The sequence below is a fragment of the Solanum stenotomum genome, chromosome 3 (assembly GCF_019186545.1).
Source record: "Solanum stenotomum isolate F172 chromosome 3, ASM1918654v1, whole genome shotgun sequence".
In the NCBI taxonomy this organism is placed as follows: Eukaryota; Viridiplantae; Streptophyta; class Magnoliopsida; order Solanales; family Solanaceae; genus Solanum; species Solanum stenotomum.
This window is the reverse complement of record NC_064284.1, coordinates 18155012-18177061: the sequence shown is the minus strand read 5'-3', so window position 1 is coordinate 18177061 and position 22050 is coordinate 18155012. Positions and strand designations below refer to the sequence as shown.

The following is a 22050-nucleotide window of genomic DNA, read 5'->3' as shown; positions in this document are numbered from 1 at the left end:
ATCTTTTTTACCCTAATTAGCAAGTTTAAAATTTTAAATATTAAATTCTTTCAAGAAATAATTTCTTGAATAATTTAATATTTAATCTTGAAATGGGTCTATTCCTAAATTTCTTTTTATTCACCATGTTGGATATTTAAGTTTGCAAAAATGGTGGCTGAAAATGGGAAAGAAGAAGAAAAAAAAAAATTAAAAAATCGACTAAATAGGTTTTTCACGCGCGTTCAAAAAGTGTATTACACTCACTATGCCATGTAAGCAAAAAGTGCCAAAATGACACAGCGAAACCCTACATGAGGTGTCTAAAATGAACATCATCCACTTGAGGTGCCTAAGTGAAATTTCGTGCCAAATTTAAGGGGCCACCGATGGGTTAGCCCAAATATTTAAGTTTGATCCTAAGTAGTTACAATTTTGTAAGGTATATTTAGGAAAAATCCATAAACTTGGTACTCCTTCTGTTTTCAATAGTCAAACAATACGAATTTTAACTAACATTTTAAGTTGTATTTTTTTTATCATATTGATATGAAAAAAAATTTCAACTTATAGTAATTTTCATATAATTTTTGAATATCAAATTAATATAATCTAATTTAGCTTTGAAAGTTAGTCAATCTAACTTTCGAAAAATGCAACATTACAACTAAAAAGAAACGAAAGGAGTATCAATTTTGTGAAAGAAAGTTGACCTTGTCCCTCAACTTTGACCTATTTCATAGTAATGATTCACATCATTTGACTTAAAACGTCTAAAAATTTTACTAGCTCAATTAATTAATTATCTCTTTAACTTTCATTAGCGAGAGTTTGATTTCTCATGGGTAATCTCCTTGTGTCCCTTATTTGGCGTGTTACATGATACACTCCACTACTAGTTAATCTAACTTTCGAAAAGTGCAATATTACAACTAAAAAAGAACTAAAAGAATCAATTTTGTGTAAGAAAGTTGACCTTGTCCCTCAATTTTAACCTATTTTCATAGTAATGACTCACATACTCGAGACGTCTAAAAATCTTAATAGCTCAGTCGATTAGTATTTTGATGATTGTTCCATTTCGTACCAGCAATATCTTCTGTACTTTATTTTGGCGTGTTACAGGGTGCACTCCACTACTAATAAAGCCGCACCCCAATTAGATTTTACTAACATGGGGGACGTGTTTAAGAATGGTTAATTTCCTTTCCCTTTTCCGTAATTGCGATCTGTGTCTTCCTTTAGTGAAGAGCTTCAAAAAATGGCGGAAATGGTGGATAATGCTCTGCTGGTGCTCCCTGCCTTACTGGCACCACGTGCACCCACTTCTCCTCTTCTTCTAAATCCAAGCAAATTGTTAAAGAATTGATTTTGTGTATTACTGTTAGCTTAACTTCTTCATATCATAGTAGTAGTAATTCCACTTTTGTCTCCACGTGCTTTTCCCACTCTTTTCGCTTCTTTGTTAACCAAATACATACATATACCCCATTTCTTTATTTGCTTTCTTCTTCTTCAAATTAACTGCCTTTCAATCATTTATTGTCTCTCACCCACTCCCCCTCCTTCTTCTCATTTAATCATTGTCTCTCTCTAGCTACTTACTTAATTCTGCATTTACTTCCCATCATTTTCCTCTTCGTCTACTCCTTCTTTTCAGTTTACTCTACCAAGTGTTTGATTTTTTGCCTCACTGGTACTTGCTTGTATACTATACAGTTTCTGAATTTTGTGGGGTTTTTCGTTTTCTCCATTTTGATGTGATTTGGCTATCTGGGTATTGCTATTCAGGTTCATTTCAATGTTCTTTTTGTTATTGCCGACAGTTTTCAAATTATGCATACTTTGCTTTAAGGTCAAGAAAAGTGTTAAAAATTCAATCTTTTTATGTGTGTGTTTGGAAATAGGTGAAGAACGTGAAATGCCTGTTTGTTCCTTGTTCTTTTCTTTTTATTTTTTGGCAGCCCCAAAAGTTGACGGAAGAAATTTGTAGCTGGTTCTTGTTTTTACTTTAGCTGTTCTGTTTATTGAAACCTAACTTTTACTGAACTTGCGTGGTTGACCCAAAAACAAAATGTGTTCTGAGTGTCTACGTAACTTTAGTTGCCCTATAAATTGTATATTTATGTTTAAGAAACGGTTCTCTTGTTTAAATGGTAATTATTTATAGTGAATAATGAACATCATGCCGTTTCAATGTCTGATTCCATTTTATTTTATTTTTGAAATTCTTGTAGAGATGAAGGGTGCTGTTACTAGAAGCTGATGCCTTTGTAGCTTAAGCTCAGATGAGGAGAAGGATGGCTACAAAGTTCCTGTTTTTTTCAGTTTTATTCTGCACAGCTCTGTTCTTGCTAGCAAGTAGTGAACCATATGAGGACAAAGAAGCGCTTCTTGATTTCCTTAATAATGTTAATCATACCCGATCCCTGAATTGGGATGAGAGAACTTCTGCTTGCAGTTCTTGGACTGGAGTCACTTGTAATCATGACAAATCAAGAATTATAGCAATTAGGTTGCCTGGAGTTGGATTCCGTGGTTCGATTCCTGGAAACACTCTTAGCCGCTTGTCTGATCTTCAGATCTTGAGTTTAAGGTCTAATAGTTTTAGTGGCAGTTTACCTTCTGATTTTGCAAACCTTGGAAATCTTACTTCTATTTATCTTCAATCCAATAACTTTCAAGGTCCATTGCCTGCTGATTTTTCTGCTTGGAAAAGCCTTTCGGTTTTGAATTTGTCAAATAATGATTTTAGTGGGAGTATACCTTCTTCAATATCGAACTTGACTCATTTGACTGCTCTGGTTCTTGCTAATAACTCGCTTTCTGGCAATATTCCTGATCTCAATCTCCCTAGTTTGCAAATATTAGATCTATCAAACAATAACTTCACTGGAAGTATCCCCAATTCTCTTCAAAGATTTCCTGGTTCAGCTTTTGCTGGTAACCGGCTTTCTCCTGCAAATTTTTCACCTTCATTTCCTCCAGTTCCTCCTCCAAGTGTCCTACCGAAAAAGAAATCGTTTAAACTCCGTGAACCTGCAATACTTGGGATTGTAATTGGAGGATGTGTTTTAGGTTTCTTGGTAGTAGCTGCAGTGCTGATTATGTGCTTTTCGAAGAAAGAGGGTAAAAGTGGGGCCACAGAGAAATCAATCAAGAAAGAAGATGTAGTCAGGAAGGGAGTTTCCAGCAGTCAGCATGGAGTAGGGAATCTCGCATTCTTTGAGGGTTGTAATCTTGCATTTGACCTTGAAGATCTGTTGAGAGCTTCAGCGGAAGTGCTTGGAAAGGGAACATTTGGCACTGCATATAAGGCAGCTTTGGAGGATTCTACCACAGTTGTGGTGAAGAGATTGAAGGAGAGTGTGGGAAGAAAAGATTTTGAGCAGCAGATGGAGGTTGTTGGCAATATCAGGCATGAGAATGTGGCTCCACTGAGGGCATACTACTATTCCAAGGATGAGAAGCTCATGGTATATGATTTCTACAGCCAAGGGAGTGCATCTTTGATGCTGCATGGTATGTTAAGCACCCAATTTCTACTAATCTTGCTGTTTTATTCTTGACTGATCCATAGAGAACTGGTTATCAGGACCAAAAAGATAATGCAGATCATTTTTAGCTATGATGTGTCTTGTGCAATAGTATTTGAAATTGCTTGTAGGCTAATTCCAACATAACCAATTACCTTTGAATTAATAGAGTATCTGCTGTTGTTGTCCTCTTGATAGTTTTTTTAATCATCAATAGTTTATAGGACAGCATAAATGTCTCGAAGCCATAACTACATGCCGCTTTAGGCCAATGTCTAAGTACAACTTTTATTTTAATTTGTCAAAATTCAAGAACATCATGTTGCTCGCGAACTTTGCTTTGGTTTTATAGTCAACTTTCATCATCGTTAGGTGGATAGTCTCTTAACTGCACCTTCAAGTATTCCTATCATAATATCTGATGCACTCTGTAATTGCAGCAAAGAGGTCTGCTGATCGAATTCCTCTGGACTGGGAAACCCGACTACGCATTGCCATTGGTGCAGCTAGAGGCATTGCTCAAATACATGGACAGTCTGGGGGGAGGCTTGTTCACGGGAACATAAAATCCTCAAATGTATTCCTCAACTCCCAAGGTTTCGGTTGTATTTCTGATCTTGGCTTGGCAACTATAATGGGTCCAATTGCTACACCAATCGTGCGAGCTGCTGGTTATCAACCTCCAGAAGTTACAGATTCAAGAAAAGTATCTCAAGCCACTGATGTCTACAGCTTTGGTGTCCTAATACTTGAACTTCTCACTGGAAAGTCACCTACACATGCCACAGGTACAAGCGACATTGTCCACTTAGTCAGGTGGGTACATTCTGTCGTTCGTGAGGAGTGGACTGCTGAAGTATTTGACGTGGAGCTTTTGAGGTATCCAAATATAGAAGAAGAAATGGTAGAGATGTTACAAATAGGTTTGACTTGTGTATCCAGAATGCCAGAGCAGAGACCAAAAATGACAGAAGTAGTAAAGATGGTAGAGGGTGTTAGGAGAGTGAATACGGGGACTCGAACATCCACTGAAGCTTCTACACCAAACCTGACACCACCGATGACTGAAATAGGGCCGTCTTCCATTACACACTGATATTTCTTTGTTATTTAGTGATTAGTTACTGTTCTATATATGCTCAATTGTTTCATTGTTATAAGTTTTTTCCTCAGACTTCTGTCAAACATTATTTCAGCTACAAAATTGAATAGAAATATTTACTTGATCTTATATTTAAGATTATATCAGATAAGTGGTTCAACCATTTCATTAACTCTAGCTACTACAAGAGTAATTTTATGATGCTAATATCGAAGTGTTTGTGCTTCAAAGGCATTGATTATTTTCATCATTTTATCAGATAATGACTTATATAAGCATTGGGTAATAATTTTGATCATTCTAACCAAACAGGTAAAAAGTAGCAAGTACATTCGAATTGTAGCAGAATGAATTTGCACATGGTAGGTCAGACCTTAAATTGAAAGGTGCAAAAGCTTCGAATAGCTTGGTGCCTTCCAAATTAAGCGACCATGTATTATTATTATTCAAGATTTTGGTGTTTGGCCATAGATTCTAAATATTTTTCGTTTTTTGGGAACTTATAGGGTTGAGGTTGAAGGTACAGTTGTGTTTGGTTATATTTTTTTGTAAAAAATATTTGGAACAATATTAATGCATGAATGTACTTAAATACAACTTCAAAAGTGAAAAATGGATTATAAAACATGCTATAAGCTATTTTTCAAATTTGAAATTTTATGATCAAACAATGATTCAAAATTGCATCCAACTGTGGGACTCCATAACAAAGACATATAATTCATTTAGTTGTATTAATTATATTACATCAAATATCGAATATGGATATATAGAAAGAAAAAAGAAAGAAAAGATACTTGTATGTATCAATTATATCAACAGTATTTATCTAAGGATTGTATGAACAAACAATATTGTATCAGCTTTGTACATCAATTTATATATCAGTTTGGTTGTATGGAATACAACTTGCATTTCTGTATTTTTATATCACAAATGAATATAATCGATATAACTGTATTAACCTATATGTATTGAACTTTGTATTTATATATTACGAATGAATACATATGATACAACATGTATCACTATGTATTACTATAACATGTATGTATCAGCATGAATATTCTACATCTCTCCTGTCTCTCTCTCCAAAATTTTGCTCCCCTTTATCCTCTCTTAAATTGTTGCTATGAATTGTAATTAGACAAACTATAGTTATTTCTGAAAAATTCTCATATTTTTATTGATAAATGTTAGCTTTATTGGGCTAAAAATGAAGACATATAGGGAGTACCTAGATGTTATGTATTGATTTATGCGGAAAAGATTGTGAAACAATAATGCAGATATTAAGAAACACTAATATCATAAAGATAACCTTCATAATAGTAACACGCTTTTATTTTCCTTAAAAAATAATTATTTGTTTTAAATTATACATTATAGTAATTCCTACATTACAATTCCAACATCATTAACCTCGTCTTTAATCTAATAAACGCATAGGTAGCAGTAATAAAGATGGCATTTCTTTCTCGAGCTTCTGCCAAATATTTGTTCACCTACCACATTGAATAGAGATGCTAAAATGTGTATTTGGTTTGGATTATCTAAGCTAAATGTCAATTCATTATCAGAATCTGGACTTATACAAGGAAACTAATTTTAGCACAATTAACAAATTGATTATTTTAATCAAAAGTCAAATACTAATCACAAATTTATATAATCAGAAAATAATTTTGAGAATAGACCAAACAGGCGGTATCAATTTGCACATGGTAGGCGCAGACTTCAAATGTATAATGCATTACAACATTTGCATATTAGTCTTTGACGTGCCGTAAAGAAGGCTTCTATGTCCACAGCACTCTACCTGCTTTTCTCTTTCAAAATATCAACTTGCCTGCATTATTTAATACTATAACAAATGAGCTGTCTTATCACTGTAAATAATAGTAGTATATAAAATCCACAATGGTTAAAGTCCATCTACCCTTAGGTGTAGAAACTTGATGTATGACTTTTGCGTTCCAACTATCAGACACCAAACAATCTCAATTTTATAAATTGGATAATGTACAATATTACACAACACAGCCAGATACGGAGGAGGAGAGCAACAAGCTATATAAACAAACATAGACAGGGATAGCTAAAATGACGAAACAAGCTCATATGAGGAGAATCATAATACATTCTCTGTCGCTTTTTCCTTTTTGTTCTTCGATAAGTAAATATTGATCACATTTCTACATGGAATGATACACCTGGCTCCCCACCCCGTTATTTGTTTGATGAAGTGCAATACCGGCTCCCCCTTTCAAATAGCAAGACATGTTTGCAGGCATGGTAGTGAGCAGTTTGCATTCTTAGACCATTACACGCTAAGGGTAGTTCATTTGCGTGAGATTCTTGTTTTGACACCAGCTGAAATTGAAGGAGAAGAAAATAAACCAGCTCAGGGTAAGAGAATTTAGAAAATTGTCAAATCCAACCACTATCTGCAGAGAAAGATAGTAAATAGAAAAAGTCGTGAGAAAAAACCACTACCAACCTTCAACTTGCTCAAATTGAACTTCTTTAACAAGCTCAGAAGTTGCATTGTACTCAAACCTGCACGATTAAGATAAGGAAACACTATAAACAATAGTATTTAAGTATTTAAAAGGAAATGAAAATGACAAAAATATATCCAAGGTAGAGGAAGAGGAAAAGAAGCAGCATGTGTATAAAGACAATAGATAATCACGAGCAGCAAGCATTACATTAGTCCTAAATGCTACTCTGATAGTCAAATGAAATCTGCGTTAGTGAATTAAGTGTACATCATAATATTTAGCATCTTTTCAGATTGAAAAGGTATCAGTGACAAAAAGTTATACAAGTTCCTAGAGGTGATGCCATGAGAAAATAGCATGTTAGTCAACCTCTAATCATGTGTGACCACATAGCTCCAACCCTGCCCTAGCTACCCCATGCCCTTTTTCTTTTTGCTGTTTCTATAACTAGCAATTTCAATGTTTGGAATGGAAGGAGCAGAAGATGTTTCGATGGAATATCAACTCCAATTCTCCAAACCACTCCCTGAAAGCTAATGACTCTTAGGTTTATGTATTTGGAGCAACTTAGCTCCTGTAAACTCTCCTTACACCTTTTTGGATTTTGTTAACTCCATATCCTCAACTTAAGCCTCATTGTATGGAGCAACAAAATCTCTTTTGTACTTGCTATCTTTTGCAATATCTGAATTATTTGCATCTTCTTGATGCCATTAATGATAATGCTTACTTCATTACTAAAAAAACAAGTAATTTCAACCTTCACATCACCTGTGACGATAAAAGAAAAGCATCACTTGCTTCTCAGATTTAAAATTCTTCGCCTGAATCAGCTTCGACATCAATAACTCAATATTCTATCCAACATGTTATTAAAAAAATAAAAAAGGGTCTCCACCCCACAGTTTTTCTCAGAGGCCACAAAAAAAGTTTTACAAACATTAGGACAAAATGGAAGGTTTGACATCTAGAATCATCATGTTTGCCACATTTCAGCAGTTTACAAGTGATATACCAATCAGAATTGAGAGTATTCATATGACGGTAAGCAATTATAGTGAATCATTCTCAAGCCACAGTATTGCTAGGATATGAACAGGTCTGTCCTAAGGTTGAGACAGAAAATGCTCCAAGTCTTTATCTTTCTCTAATGTAGAAACTTTAACTGCATCAAACACGCGTCTTTAACAACAGTGCCCTAAGCATCTATGACAATAACTGGAGATGTGTGTTTAGTGCAGCTCAAAATTTATCAAGTTCAGACGTACAACTTAACAAACGATTTGGACTTAAACGATGAATAAGAAAATGACAATGAACTAATCAAATTACCTATTAGAAAAGAGAACATCGAGTTCATAGTCAGATTGACTCTTGGTAGCATCTACTAAGATTGTTACTATTTCTGTCTTCCGAGTACTGGCCATGAGCAGATCGTACTCAGTCGGAATGATAATTGCAAGGAAATTATCACTTAATTCACTCAGACAGAGCTTCTCAACAGCTGCCAGGGCAATCCGCCGTTTAAGTGCACCACTTTCTGGGTCTACAATGTAAATGGCGAAATCAGTTACAAGGAGAATGCGCCGCTTCATCTTCCCTGTGCTTGTAAACTTCAGAACTGTGTCAGCAAACAGAACCTTTTTGTCACCTGCAAAATATAGACACATCAACATAGATTAGAATTTCTAGAGATAAGGGCTGTTCTCACCTGTACAAGAAAGTATGTGCTTTATATTTGTTCAAGTGTATCTGTACAAGAAAATTTGTGCTTTATATTCGTTCAAACTCAAGTTCCCCTATTTGCTTGTCCATTAAAAAGAGTAACAACTCCAGATACACATTCAGCACAACAATAGATGTTAAAGAGATTCAATAAGAGCTGTTCAGCAACCAAAAAAAATAATGAGGTATCTGAGTTTCCTTTCCGAAATACAAATTGTTAGCAGAGAATATGTCTCTATATGCAGTACCTATGAAGAGGTCACATCAAATTAAAGATAAAAAAGAACAAATTTAACACATTGAGAGTAGAAACCCTAAAAATTTAAAAAGAAAGGAACAGAATACCTTGCTTTTCGAGAATCTTCATCAGATAAGGTCGAGAAGGCACATCAACATAATCACCGAGATAATCCCTATGAATAGAAGCTTTTCTACGGACTTTAATTCCCATAAAAGGCTCTTGATCTTCCGTGATGTTGCTATCGGAGGGCCTCAATTTCAAAGTCCCGCCTACTTCGTCCTCGTCGGGAATCGCTTCTTCATCGAAACGAACCTTTTGTGCTTGAGTTCCTCCCCTATTTGATAGATAACGTGACATCGCCGGAGATGTTGAGGGGGAAGTGCCGGCGAAGAAATGGTTGGCGGAAGTAGCGAGGTCTAAAAGTTTGTTGATTTGCCGGTAACAAGAGAGAGCGTGCACAGCTGGCGTCCATTGTTACATCACCTGGCTTCCCAGATGGGCCCCACCGGCCACCTTTTCTTTTCCCCTAATAATTTATCCAGTTGTCTTATTTTTCTTTCTTTTTTTATCCTATCAAAAATCTATATATTTTTAAATTTTTATGACAAGTTGAAAAGTAATATCACATAAATTGAGATAACTAGGGTAAGTTTTTCAATTTCAATATTATAGATAATAACTTTAAGATTATAAGATTTAAAAGACTATATATATTTTTAATTTAAAAATTAAAAAATTCAAATATCTTTAAATTTCATCGTTAATCAAATTGAGACACTTTTAGAATGACACGAAGAATATAGGTAAACTTCGTAATTGAGCTTTGTATTTTGGATCATTCATGCGAATATTTCTATTGTCAGGTGTTCTTTTATATTTTACTCTAAAATTTAACGGTCTTAAATTTTGTACCATTCAACACTTTAAGTAAAAAATAATTAATCGACAATACCTCTAATATTGAAATAACAAATTAAATAACTTTTTCATTTGGTATAAATTTATATGTTTACATCATAATATATCACAAGTATATTTTAAGAGACATATCAAGTTATTATGTTATAAAAGACATAACTTAATTTTTATAAAATTTATATTGAGTGAGGGGCAATAACTCAATTTCAGAATTCATAAATTAGAAGGCATAATTTAATTTATACAAAATTTATGATGAGGGTGCGTGACAAAAGATTTCTAAACCTATATAAAAGGACATATAAAATATGTAAGATTGTGGGAGAGAAGCTTGATTTTTGTGGGTGCATTCATGCCCAAGGAGGTATGTACTCATTTTTTGTTCCATTAAAATATGTTAATACTGATTATCTAATATTAGATGTAAGATTATTCTAATTGCTTCCGTTGTGGATCCTTTTTAATAAATAGGAATTGAGATTTTTTACCTATCCTAATTACAATTTAGATAAGGATTTGTCATAATAAGGACATTGAACATACAATTAAAAGAAATTATAAAGGACTGTCAAATAGAGACGCTTCCATCTTTGTGATCAAATAATGTTACATCGATTCAAAAGTAGAATGAAAATTCAACACTTTAAAAAAAAAATATTACTTATTTTAATAGTAACTACTTTTTGTAAAGCAAAGCAAATGTTTTATTGGACTTTCTATGGTCTGTGCAAATTGCAAGGAAGACTTATTCAATGGATGCAGTTTTAAGCCTCCAATCTATACCTTATGTGGTCAAATATTACTCCATTGATCTGTTTCAATTTACACGACTTGATTCGGAGGATGAGAGTCAATTTGATTATTTTTGTAAAATATTTACTTTTTAAAAATAAATGTTAGATATTTAAAAACGGTATAAAAAGTATTAGTACAAGTTACAATAATTAGTAATTCAAAATATTTAAGGAAAAAAATTGAAACGAATGAAATATATAGTTATTTAGGAATTTTTATGCATGAGTTATTTATGCGCCGATTAGTAATGAATAGATTATTATTAATTTGAATAATATATTATAATTATGTTAAAGTGTGTGATCATCTCATTTAGAAGTTTAAGCGGTTAGGAAAAATACACTTTTTATTATTTAATTATATTCTCAGCAAATTAGGTATTTTTGGCTTCAAGTAATTTAGTCTATGTGTAGTTAATTTTTCTTTTCTCCACACTTTTATCTCTTTCAATAACAACATATTTAGCCTCATTTTCCAAGTGAAATTTGAAGAATGTGGTGTATACACAACGTTCTTCTTATCTTATGAAAATATAGATAAATTATTTCCAATATACCGCCTGGTAATCATATCAAAATACTATACAAATTGAACTTAATTTTCTTAACTTTCAATATGTGTATTATTAATACCGTAAATCAAAGCGACATGAATTGTGCATCGATTATTTGAATACGCCCATTTGAATACAATATATTCTATACTATATTTTATGATGATAATTGATATCAATTGTTTATGTACCTTCCACCAAACGATTCCAATATAGGAATATCGTTTTCTTTGAAAAGAATATAATATGTGTAAGTGGTCAGAGATATGGGACGTAGACATTAAACCCCAATTGTGAAGCAAACACTAGTGTAAGACATAAAATTATTTACTGAATTTACTAGTATTCTTAATTAATTTATCGCTAAACAGTTTTAAGTTAATCAATTTTTTTTATATATAATTCATCGCTATTTACAGTTAAATGGAATTAACATAAAAATTTTATTACTTATATAATTTTATTCATCGTTAATTTTTCTATATTGAGAACTATTCGAGTATACTATAGTTAAAAGCCATGAGCCCAGTTGGCCAGTTGCCTATCCACTGTCTCCAACTCATATATATATATATTCCAATGTATCCAGCTCATATTTCCTCTCTTTTAAAGAATCTTATGTAAAGATTCTTGAATGTTTATTTAATCATTTCCTATTGAGTACCATTTTCTTTATGCTTAATATTTAATCGTAAATTAGAATATATTTTTTAGATATTTGAATTAGATCATGTTTTAATTGACTATCTTAATTGCAAACAAATATTTTAATTAGATATTTTTGATTAATTATTTATTGTGTGTTTTCGTTCACGTATTAAATAGTTAAATTAATCACATAAAATATATCATTTCTTTTTATCTTTCTTTTCGGCAAAGACATTTTCCGATTGGTTATAAGAGTTTCTTTACTATTTCATGCTTCTTTTCTTTTTGGTCAATGATAGGATATTTCATTTGATTTAACCTTTATCGGGAAGTACAAAATCACTGCAATTATTATTATAATATACTTTTGGTTTATCATACAAAGAATTGTTTGAATTGAGAAATTCATCTATGTTCATAAAATATATTAATATGAATAACAATTAAACATAAACTATTTAATACTTCTCACCTTTGCATTAAGAGGATTCAATGTCAGACAGAGAATAAAAGAAAAAAAACATATATATGAAGATCCAAATGTAATTCCAACTATACATTTTTTTAACTCTACATTGTGTTACAGAGTCATTAATACACAGGGAAGCAATTGTAGATATATTTCAACCTTCATATTATAGCAACTAGCAAATATAGGTCTAATACATCGACTTATTTTTTAACTTGATCTTAATTTACTTTCAATTTTTAATATGCATAAATAAACATACACATCCTACATGATATAATACAAATAAATACGAGTATATCTCATGCGAATGATCATATGAAATGCATGTATTAAAATTATGCACATCAAAAATTAAAAAACCATCAGTTGAAATTAAATTAAATGGTTCGATTTCTAATCAATGATTCGATTGGGAATGATTATTGTAGAATTTAGTTAAGAAACGGCGGGTCGGCGAAAAATGGAACTCTTTAAAATTTAATCACTAAAATAAATACTATTCCTACTGTGCGGGGCGAGGCCACTATATAAATGGTCATTTTTCCCTGACGGATTCATCATTTTTCATCTTTTCTTCTTCTTCTTTCGTGTTTTTGTGCTGTTCATCCAAAGGAGGATCCCGATCTCTGTCAGGTCTCGTTCATCACTTTCATCAATGTTTTTGTTTTTTGTTAAGCATAATTAGATCGAATTTTTTTCTGTTGTATGTGTTATGGATCTCAGAAATTTTGAATTACAGGAGTCGCTATGGCTTCCAAGCGGATCTTGAAGGAGCTCAAAGATCTTCAAAAGGATCCTCCTACTTCTTGTAGTGCTGGTAAAAAACTCAATTCTCTTGCTACATTTTTTTTTGTGCATTTATACATCCACGCAATTTAATTTGTTTTCCGCTAGCTTTTGTTTGAAATTTTGTTTGCCAAACAAATCTGTTACAGTATTTGAATTGTTGGATGTATGATCTGATCGTCAAATCTGCTATTTGAATTGTTGGATGTATGATCTGATCGTTGAGGAGATCATTATTGAGATTTGGCTGTAGACCATTTTTTAATCTCGTGGTCTGAAAACGTAGTTCATTTTGTTACCGCTGATCTGGCTGCCACAAAATTCTTATATTTTTTTGCATCAATGTTTTGTTTTTGGCGTTATTCCGGTTTGTTAGTTTGATTCATTAACTCTAAACATGTCAATGGTTGAGTATTTTGTCACTTAAATGGAAGTTATGATATACGTTCTGGTTTTCGTGTGTCATTTGTATGACTGCGATTGCTTAGTAGGCTTGGCAGTGACATAATTGAATTGGATATCAACGGGACAGGAAGTTTACGCGAGATGTGGTGCTAGAATGCACAACTCTCTGTTTGGCATTGTTCGTACCGGGACCTTTATATGTGAAACTGCAATAATGTTATACAGATGGATTCTTGTGTATTCCTTTGTATGTGCTAGCCTATAAACGAGCCAGCCTCCTCCTTCCCCTGCCAGTTAATTTAGTGGTTTCTTCTTCTCTTGAATACTTCCGATGAAACAAGTAGTCAAAGCCGATTTGGTTAGAACTAAGAACTTTTGCTTTTTGATATAAACGGTTGTGGCTTAAAATCAGATTTTTCTTTTAATAAAGACGTTGTGATAATTTTTTCTGTTCTCTGTATCAAAATATGCTTATGTCTTGTACTTCCTGATAAGAAAAAACTAGTAATTCAGTCAAGCAGGTTCTTTCCTTTGTTTATCAGTGTTTGGATTTATATGAAGCATCCAGACCAAACCCTATTAACCACTTATCTTAAAACCTCTCTAAAGGATAATTTTGTTGGGCTTGTCATTTGTATTTTGTTTTACTTACCTGCCTAAAACTGGATTTCTCAGGACCTGTTGCTGAGGACATGTTTCATTGGCAAGCAACGATCATGGGTCCTCCAGACAGTCCTTATTCTGGTGGAGTTTTCCTGGTGACAATCCATTTTCCTCCAGATTATCCATTCAAGCCACCTAAGGTGCATTGTGAGCTCTTGTCGTTCCTTAAATATCGCATTGATCATAGCTGTTGATACACATGACATCATAGATTAGTTAAGGGCCCTTGACATCCTAGAATTTGCTGGTTCTAAGAGATCCCGTATATCGAATAAGTGAACCTGATTTTCAATTATTATCGATGCTACAAGACATTTTTTTTTTAGTGAATCCTTAACTTTAACACGACTGATTAAGCTCCTTTATGTCAAATTGGGGGGATGACAGGCACGGTTCCTTAATCTTAAATTCGAAAGCTAGCTGAAGAAGGACTAGGCTCAAGCTCACATTTTTTGTGGACTAGCATGCTTATGTTGTTTTTAGCTGCAGTATATTGTCTTTTGAAGATCCCAATAGTTCTTGCTTGATGGGTTGATATTCACATGAAAGAACTTTTTATTTGTATCTTTTGTGTTCTTTATACCATGATCTCTGTTGAATCGTGTTTGGTTCGATATATCATATAGAAGTCTTCTTCCTTGTGCATTTTGAGCATTTGTTACTTTCTTTTTTGGTTTACTCAGATACTTGAGAGTAATCTTAGCAGCCTCAAATGAGATAAAAGTATATGATGTTAAATGTAATATTGCAGAAAGGACTGTATAATTAAGGATTGTTTGGCAAGTGAGAGAATTTTACAGCACAAAATAATTTAAGTGTGACAAGTGACAAAAGCCAATTTTAGCTGTCTTCTGCAGTTTACAATAAACAAATAAGTAAATAATGGCCAGCATGTAAAAATACTGATTTGTGATAATCGTTTAAATCTTTGAGTTAACCAAACATCAGTATAATTTTAAAAAGTTTCTCTAAGTTGTGATAGCATCAATAAATCTGACAAAACAGGTCAAAATATCTCTCCAGATCATAAATAGATGTCAAATAGAATAACTAAGGCAAAAGATCGAGGACTCTCCATGAGTAACAGGTCAAAATATCTCTCCAGATTATATAAAAATGTCAAATAGAATAACTAAGTCGAAAGATCGAGGACTCTCCATGAGTAGTCACAAGTATCATTTTCTCCTTTGCTGTTGTGCTTGATTTGGTGACATTCTGTATTCATTTCTTTCTAATACTTTTGTCATTGATAATGAACTTGGATGAAAGACACTCACTATTGGTGTAAATCTGACAGGTGGCTTTCAGGACAAAAGTTTTCCACCCAAACATAAACAGCAACGGAAGCATATGCCTTGACATTTTAAAGGAGCAGTGGAGCCCTGCCCTAACAATTTCCAAGGTTCATTTCTTATTACATTTAAGCTGTTCATATTTAAAGTACTAATATTATTGTTTTAGTGATATTTCTTCAAGTGTACATAGTACCCTTGTACTTCAATAAATTGTTCTAAACTTATATGGGGCAATCTTGCTTCTTTATTTTCCTTTCATTTGGGAACTACTATAATGATTGAGTTAGTTAGATCTTTGTTATAAGGAACAGTGCCTTGTGTAATGCCACTAGAAAGGCTTATTGTTTACTAGTCAGAACCATAAGATTTACTATATTTTTAAAATTTCTTTCTACATTAAAGTAATTAAAACTTATTTTGCATTTCCATATAATACCATGGGCAAATCACAATGTCTGCAAACTAGTTTATAGGAATATTCCCAGTACTAATCTATGTCGTTTATTTTAAATTTCCAGTTTGTCATGATCATTGATCAGAGTTAAAGACGTATAGTAGACTACAAGTACTTAGATTCTTGGCATCTTGGGTCTGGATTTCCTCTTTAAGTTATGCCATTAGAGTACCTTTCCTAATATCTTTCTCATCCACTCAATGTATGCCTCTGACCATCTATCTTAAGATAAAAATGCTCTCATTGACTCCACATAACGGAGTTTTTTCAACTAATGGGAATCCTCCAGCCAGTTTACCTTTTTCACTACTGGTGCATGTTAAAAGGAGGGGGGACCTTTGAAAGTCAGACAGCTCAAAAGCTCTCTTAGGATGATCAGCCACTAAATTTGCTTCTCGAGGATATGTTGCATTATTGAAGCTTTAAATTTCTGCCGAGCAATAAAAAAGCAGTGTGACCATGGATTACTTCTGCTCTGTCTCTCCACTTATTTGTTGATAACTTTTTGTTTCAATACTCAGGTGTTGCTTTCGATATGTTCACTTCTGACGGACCCTAATCCTGATGATCCTTTGGTCCCGGAGATTGCACACATGTACAAGACAGACCGGAACAAGTACGAGAGTACTGCAAGGAGCTGGACCCAGAAGTATGCCATGGGCTAAATGCACATTGGTATTTGTGGGATCAGGACATTGTACTTTCAGACACTTTGTTATTTACATTGAATATATTAATGAGTTCATCTGTTCTTTGAGGGGGAGGAAAATGATGGATGCTGCTCTTTAATAGTTGTATGAACAATTTGATCTTTGAAAGAAACCAATGAATTGACCTTTTCTTATATTTGCAGACCATTTGTTTCGACAAAGCTAATATAGACCTGAATATTTACATCTCCTTGCATGCTTTAGCTATGCTGTAGCTGAATTAGATGAAATGCGGGATAAGCATTGGAGCCCTTCAATTCCCAACATCCCGTGTTGATTGTTGGGAATTGAAGGGTCCAATCAAGCTATAAGTTTGGCCAAACAAGCTATTAGTTCCATTTCTCAACTTCATATTAACTTTATACTTGGCACAACAAGCCCAAGAATGCTAACCATAAGGCATAAGCATTCAACGTCATCTTGAAGGCCGACATAGATGGTGTACATTTCTGGGCAGGCAACTCGTCCTTCATGCTTGGATGAGGTAGAATAATGGTGTTCGGATTAATTTGTACAGAATTTAATTATTTTCACTAGCATAGATATGGGGTAATTACACAGGTGAATGGAAGTATATTTGAACCTCTAAAATCATTGTTAAACATTTGGCGTAAAGCTTAGAGTTAACTGTACTAATAAACCGTGTATTGTAGATTGTCCAGAAAGCAGCCCCCCAATAACAGAATCAGAAAAGCAGACGAGAAACTACACCCGATGAACCTAGAAAAGGGTCAATTGCACTTTTGCCCTTTATTTCGTGGTAGAATCTTTAAATTTTGTCTTTTGTAATAAATAATTTATTTTACGAGATATAAATTTATATTTTTGTATCATAATATTTTATAAGTTTTATCCTGATATGACTTTAAATTCTAAAGAAAGGTATGTCTCATGAATCGATTGCTAAAAGGTAAAAATTATGACTAGAAAACCGTCCAACCTTATGACTAGCTAATATAATGTTAATATGTAATCCCAAAATAGTACTCTATATATATCAGTTCTGATTGCCTGATCTAAATAAGAAAGGAGGTCCATTTTAGCTTTGGAATCAGAAACGGCAAAAGGGCACGGTGACTCATGTGACATGTCGTGTTCATACACAGTGATAAAATTAGTAATTCCGTTTAAAATGTTTTATATAGGAAAACTTTCAAAAGCAACAAATATCAGTATAACTTTTCACAAAGGATGTTCAACTGATCACCCTTCACTTTATGTGACTACGCCACTATACTCTGTTAATATATGCTACTGTTAAATATCTATGTTATACTAGTCAAAAAATAAAATTCAATTACTATTAAATATTCAAGGAGATATACAAAAATATCTGATAGAAAGCACATAAAACCTTGTAACTATATTTAGTTGAATAACATAATTCTATCAAGGGTCGTGCACACTAATGGAGGGAAGAAAAACAATAAGTCATGGTCTCTGAAAATCAGTTTCATTAGAAACCTAACTCCCACAATAATTTCTTTTAAAAATAGTTAGAAAATATTGATCCTTTCCCCAATCAGTTCAATTGAATTAAAAAAATTATCCTACTTTAATGTAATAAAATAAATTTTTTTATGATATATAAATTATTAAATCCTCCTAGTATACTGTCACAAGTTATGGGGTTTAGAAATTGCTTATGGTCACAAGTTAAAATCTTAGTATAATGTTCTAATATTCTTTTAATCCCTCGTATAAATAGCTAGCTTTGCCACATAACTCACCGATGTCTAGAAAAAGAAAAAAGACAAAAAAATCTATATTATATTGTATCATTGTATGTATAATATAAATTTTTTATGTATATTCTCACTAAATTCTTCATGTATTAATTTTTTATATTTTAAATGAACATTTTGACTCGGACTAATTATATTGTTCTATTTTCAAGACGAGGCTGAGATGGATAAGATGACTCCCACTTCCATATTGCAATTATTCCTTAGTGCGTGTTCCCCCTTAATTATTTCCTATTAATCTCCTAAGAATACTGTATAATATATGAATTATTATCATACTTCCATATCTCTTTATTTCTCAATGGGATATCATTATAAAGTTGTTAACTTAATCTTCCTTCATATTTTCTACTACCCAGATTAAATAAGATATTTTTGTCTAAAGTCTATTAATGTTTATTCATATGAATATGCCATTTTTATGTTTTATATTTCCGCAAATTTACATATTCTAGATACCTTTATGAGTTCTTATTTGTTAAAATTTCAAAAATTATAATTGGACATTTGGATTATATTACAATGAGAAACAGTTTAGATATATCATTATACGTTGTGAAAAAGATATAATTTTTTATACTCTGTTTAAAGTTTGATTCATTCATATTTTCGTCTTTATATATTTTGTTTGAAATTATAGCCCCTTAATCACTAACGAACCAATATTATACAGGAAAAAATGAAGATTTGCTGAGTATCTGCTTAACAAAAAACCCAGACAATAAGGAGTTGGATTAGCTGGTAAACACTGGAATCAAGGGAATTTAGTGTTTGATGACACCATTAATTTAGTCGATTATTTACATAATTATGTATATGACTCAATGATTAATTAACAACCTACAAAAAATCCTCGAGTGATGTTTATTTATTTGAGAGGAAAAAATCAATGCTCTACATTTTACTATCGTTTTCTCAAATTATCTGTTTGTGTTTTTCTTTTATACATAGCTTAAAAAAACATTAATCACAAAGAATTTTACAGTCTTACTCTTATTTATGTCTTAAGATATAAGATCTCTTCATTGAATATTTACTTTATTTATGTGACATCATTTTATTTATATAATGAGAAGATTATTTTTATTTAAAAATAATAAATACTTTGAGATAATTATTTTTAAGAATGATATGATAGATAATTTTAGATGGAAGGATTAATTTAATTTTGTACAAATATGTGTTATAATCTCGAACGTAGAATCGAGGTGTGGTGTTGTTGAAATTGGGTGAGTTTCCGTTTTATTTGCTTCTTTGATTTGATTTCACTTAGCTCAATAAGGGTCCAAACTCCAACATAAAAAGTTTTTATATAGGATTTGCAAATTATTTTTTCCTCCCTTATTTTATGATTAGATTTAAGTTATCTTATTGATTACTCTCTCCATTTAATAATAATTGTTCACTATATTAAAAATAATTGTCCAATAATATTTGTCTAATTGTTAAAATATTTTACAAAATATTTTTTGGTTTAATATGTTATACATTATTATAATAGAGAAAAATATTTTTATTTTTAAATAAAGGTTTAAACAACTTAATACAAAGTTAATCAATCAATTTTGATTTAAATAACTTACTACAAAGTTAATTTGTTAATCTCTTAAATTTGTCATAATATTTCGTTTGAACACTTAAACTAAATCTTATTTCAATTCAACATCTTAACTCTGAATAAAGTATTTCAATTACGATTTGATATCATTTGTGTGGGGGGTGGATTATGACCCATTTTCTGCCATTTTGACCTACACATTTCAGCCCGAATTAAATGAACTTTGAGTGGATTAATGACTTATTTGTTTATTAACTTCCATTCATTTTGTTTACATAAATTTATGGAAAATTATCTAACTATACAACTTATTTTATTATATTTTCTAAAATTTCTTACTATTTGAATAAATTACAAAAAAATTTACTCTCTCCTATTCTCGGATACATCATTCTTACGTGATGTATCGGAACACGATATATAGGTATATTTTGTATCAACAAAGGTAATGTATCGGAAATTGATTGATGTATCGGGACAAGTGTGTCTTGTATCAAAAAAAGTAATATTGTATTTGGGACGTGATATACCAGACGTTGAGTGATGTATTTGAAACCGGGACGCAATGCATTGGAACGTTGAGTGATGTATCCGAAATCCGAACGCGATGTATTGGACGTTGAATGATGTATCCAAAATCCTTAAATTTTAAGGAATTTTTGTAATTTAAAAAAGAGAAGGGATGAGATATAATTAGTTTTTAACATTTCTGAGATTTGTGTAAAATATATATGTCTATTTGATATCTCTACGCTCGTTCAACACCACGATAGATCATCGATAGTTTCATGAATTAGGACAACTTATTTATCAAAATTACTACCGTAATAATTAAGCTTAGTACGAATTACAAAATCATAAATCAGCACTACTGAAGACATGTGAAGTGTTGCTCCTAATCTTGTAATGACCCAGAAGGTCATTTTTGGATATTTAGTAAAATTACCATTTTACCCCCTTTCGATAGTTACCCCGCGTCATATTTGATTAGTCGGGAAAGTTGATTTGAAAAATTTGAACTATTCGATAACTACGATTAATTAGCTGCTAGGTATTATTAAATAATTTATTTATTTAGTTGGTGGTTAATGGGCTAAGTCCATAATTAATACCCTAAATCGCTTGGCCATGTATTGAATTAAGATTAATTGGGGGTTAAAATCTCTGTTTGGCATACCACGATCCACCGCAACTTCCAACTGGAAACATGAAGAGAGGCGCAACATCACAAGAATGAAAAACGCAACTTTTCCAGGTAAACGAGATAACAAAGCCTAAATCTTGTAATTAGTGCATGCATTGGATAGTTAGGAATTGAAATTGGCATATAAGTTACTGGAATGCTGCAATTGGAAATTTCGCCTAAGAATCTTGGAAAGTAATGATTGCCAATGACTGGCTAATGATAATAGCATGAGATTGGATTGGTAAAAGGAAAAAAACTCAAATTTGAAAGTTCATGTTGCTGGAACGTGACTTCTTTTAGGATAACATATATACAATGGGGTAATTGGATCTTATCAAAAAGATAACAAGTTTTGCATATAATTTCTTACCGATCGGTTAAGAATGTTAATTTCGTGTATGTCCTTTTTTTTTCACGAATGGTTCATAATTGGCCTATTCTCGTATTATTATCACATTATAATTTAAGTTTTGATACATTTAGATATGTAATTAGATATTGGTATATTATATTATATGAAAACTATTTGGGTTGTATTATTTGGAGAGATTAGAACTTAACCCTAGGCTTGAAACTTGGAAAATATGAGAATTGAAATATTTATTGACATCAAGACTAGGAACTTGATTGTATATTTGAGTGTGTTTTTGAGTCTAGACTAGACATAGTAATGTGGGTGTTGTTAGTCTTGAAATCTTATTGAGGTCATTTATTTGAATAGATTGCTTTGAGTTGGAAGTTCAACGAAAGGGGAAGGCTCAAGTTACAGAGTGAA

General features: G+C 32.3%; 4 protein-coding genes across 4 annotated transcripts in view; 2 read left to right on the top strand and 2 right to left on the bottom strand.

The window, feature by feature from the left end:
- Window positions 1-22050, bottom strand: part of LOC125858312 (uncharacterized) — a 139470-nt gene that overhangs the window by 13695 nt on the left and 103725 nt on the right. The window lies entirely within an intron of this gene.
- LOC125858313 (probable inactive receptor kinase At4g23740) lies at window positions 1192-4746 on the top strand. The gene is made up of 3 exons (XM_049538070.1): window positions 1192-1770; window positions 2217-3501; window positions 3956-4746. Exons 2-3 carry the CDS (start codon window positions 2268-2270, stop codon window positions 4609-4611), a joined length of 1890 nt encoding a protein of 629 aa, XP_049394027.1. The 5' UTR covers window positions 1192-1770; window positions 2217-2267; the 3' UTR covers window positions 4612-4746.
- LOC125858324 (uncharacterized) lies at window positions 6601-9556 on the bottom strand. Its single transcript, XM_049538080.1, has 4 exons — window positions 9192-9556; window positions 8454-8772; window positions 7118-7176; window positions 6601-6990 (listed from the first exon to the last, which is right to left on the bottom strand). The coding sequence occupies exons 1-4, from the start codon at window positions 9442-9444 to the stop codon at window positions 6959-6961; spliced, it is 663 nt and encodes a 220-aa protein (XP_049394037.1). The 5' UTR covers window positions 9445-9556; the 3' UTR covers window positions 6601-6958.
- Window positions 13135-16920, top strand: LOC125858327 (SUMO-conjugating enzyme UBC9). Its single transcript, XM_049538083.1, has 4 exons — window positions 13135-13290; window positions 14340-14467; window positions 15625-15729; window positions 16598-16920. The coding sequence occupies exons 1-4, from the start codon at window positions 13221-13223 to the stop codon at window positions 16739-16741; spliced, it is 447 nt and encodes a 148-aa protein (XP_049394040.1). The 5' UTR covers window positions 13135-13220; the 3' UTR covers window positions 16742-16920.

Bases quoted from the DNA above. Each gene is read 5' to 3' on its own strand.
- LOC125858313 (XM_049538070.1), top strand. From the start codon at position 2,268: ATGAGGAGAAGGATGGCTACAAAGTTCCTGTTTTTTTCAGTTTTATTC. The intron at 3,502-3,955 runs GTATGTTAAGCA...CTGTAATTGCAG, and splicing joins TGCATCTTTGATGCTGCATG to CAAAGAGGTCTGCTGATCGA.
- LOC125858324 (XM_049538080.1), bottom strand. From the start codon at position 9,444: ATGTCACGTTATCTATCAAATAGGGGAGGAACTCAAGCACAAAAGGTT. The intron at 7,177-8,453 runs GTAATTTGATTA...TTAATCGTGCAG, and splicing joins GATGTTCTCTTTTCTAATAG to GTTTGAGTACAATGCAACTT. The intron at 6,991-7,117 runs GTTGGTAGTGGT...CTTCAATTTCAG, and splicing joins TCAATTTGAGCAAGTTGAAG to CTGGTGTCAAAACAAGAATC.
- LOC125858327 (XM_049538083.1), top strand. From the start codon at position 13,221: ATGGCTTCCAAGCGGATCTTGAAGGAGCTCAAAGATCTTCAAAAGGAT. The intron at 13,291-14,339 runs GTAAAAAACTCA...TGGATTTCTCAG, and splicing joins TCCTACTTCTTGTAGTGCTG to GACCTGTTGCTGAGGACATG. The intron at 14,468-15,624 runs GTGCATTGTGAG...TAAATCTGACAG, and splicing joins ATCCATTCAAGCCACCTAAG to GTGGCTTTCAGGACAAAAGT.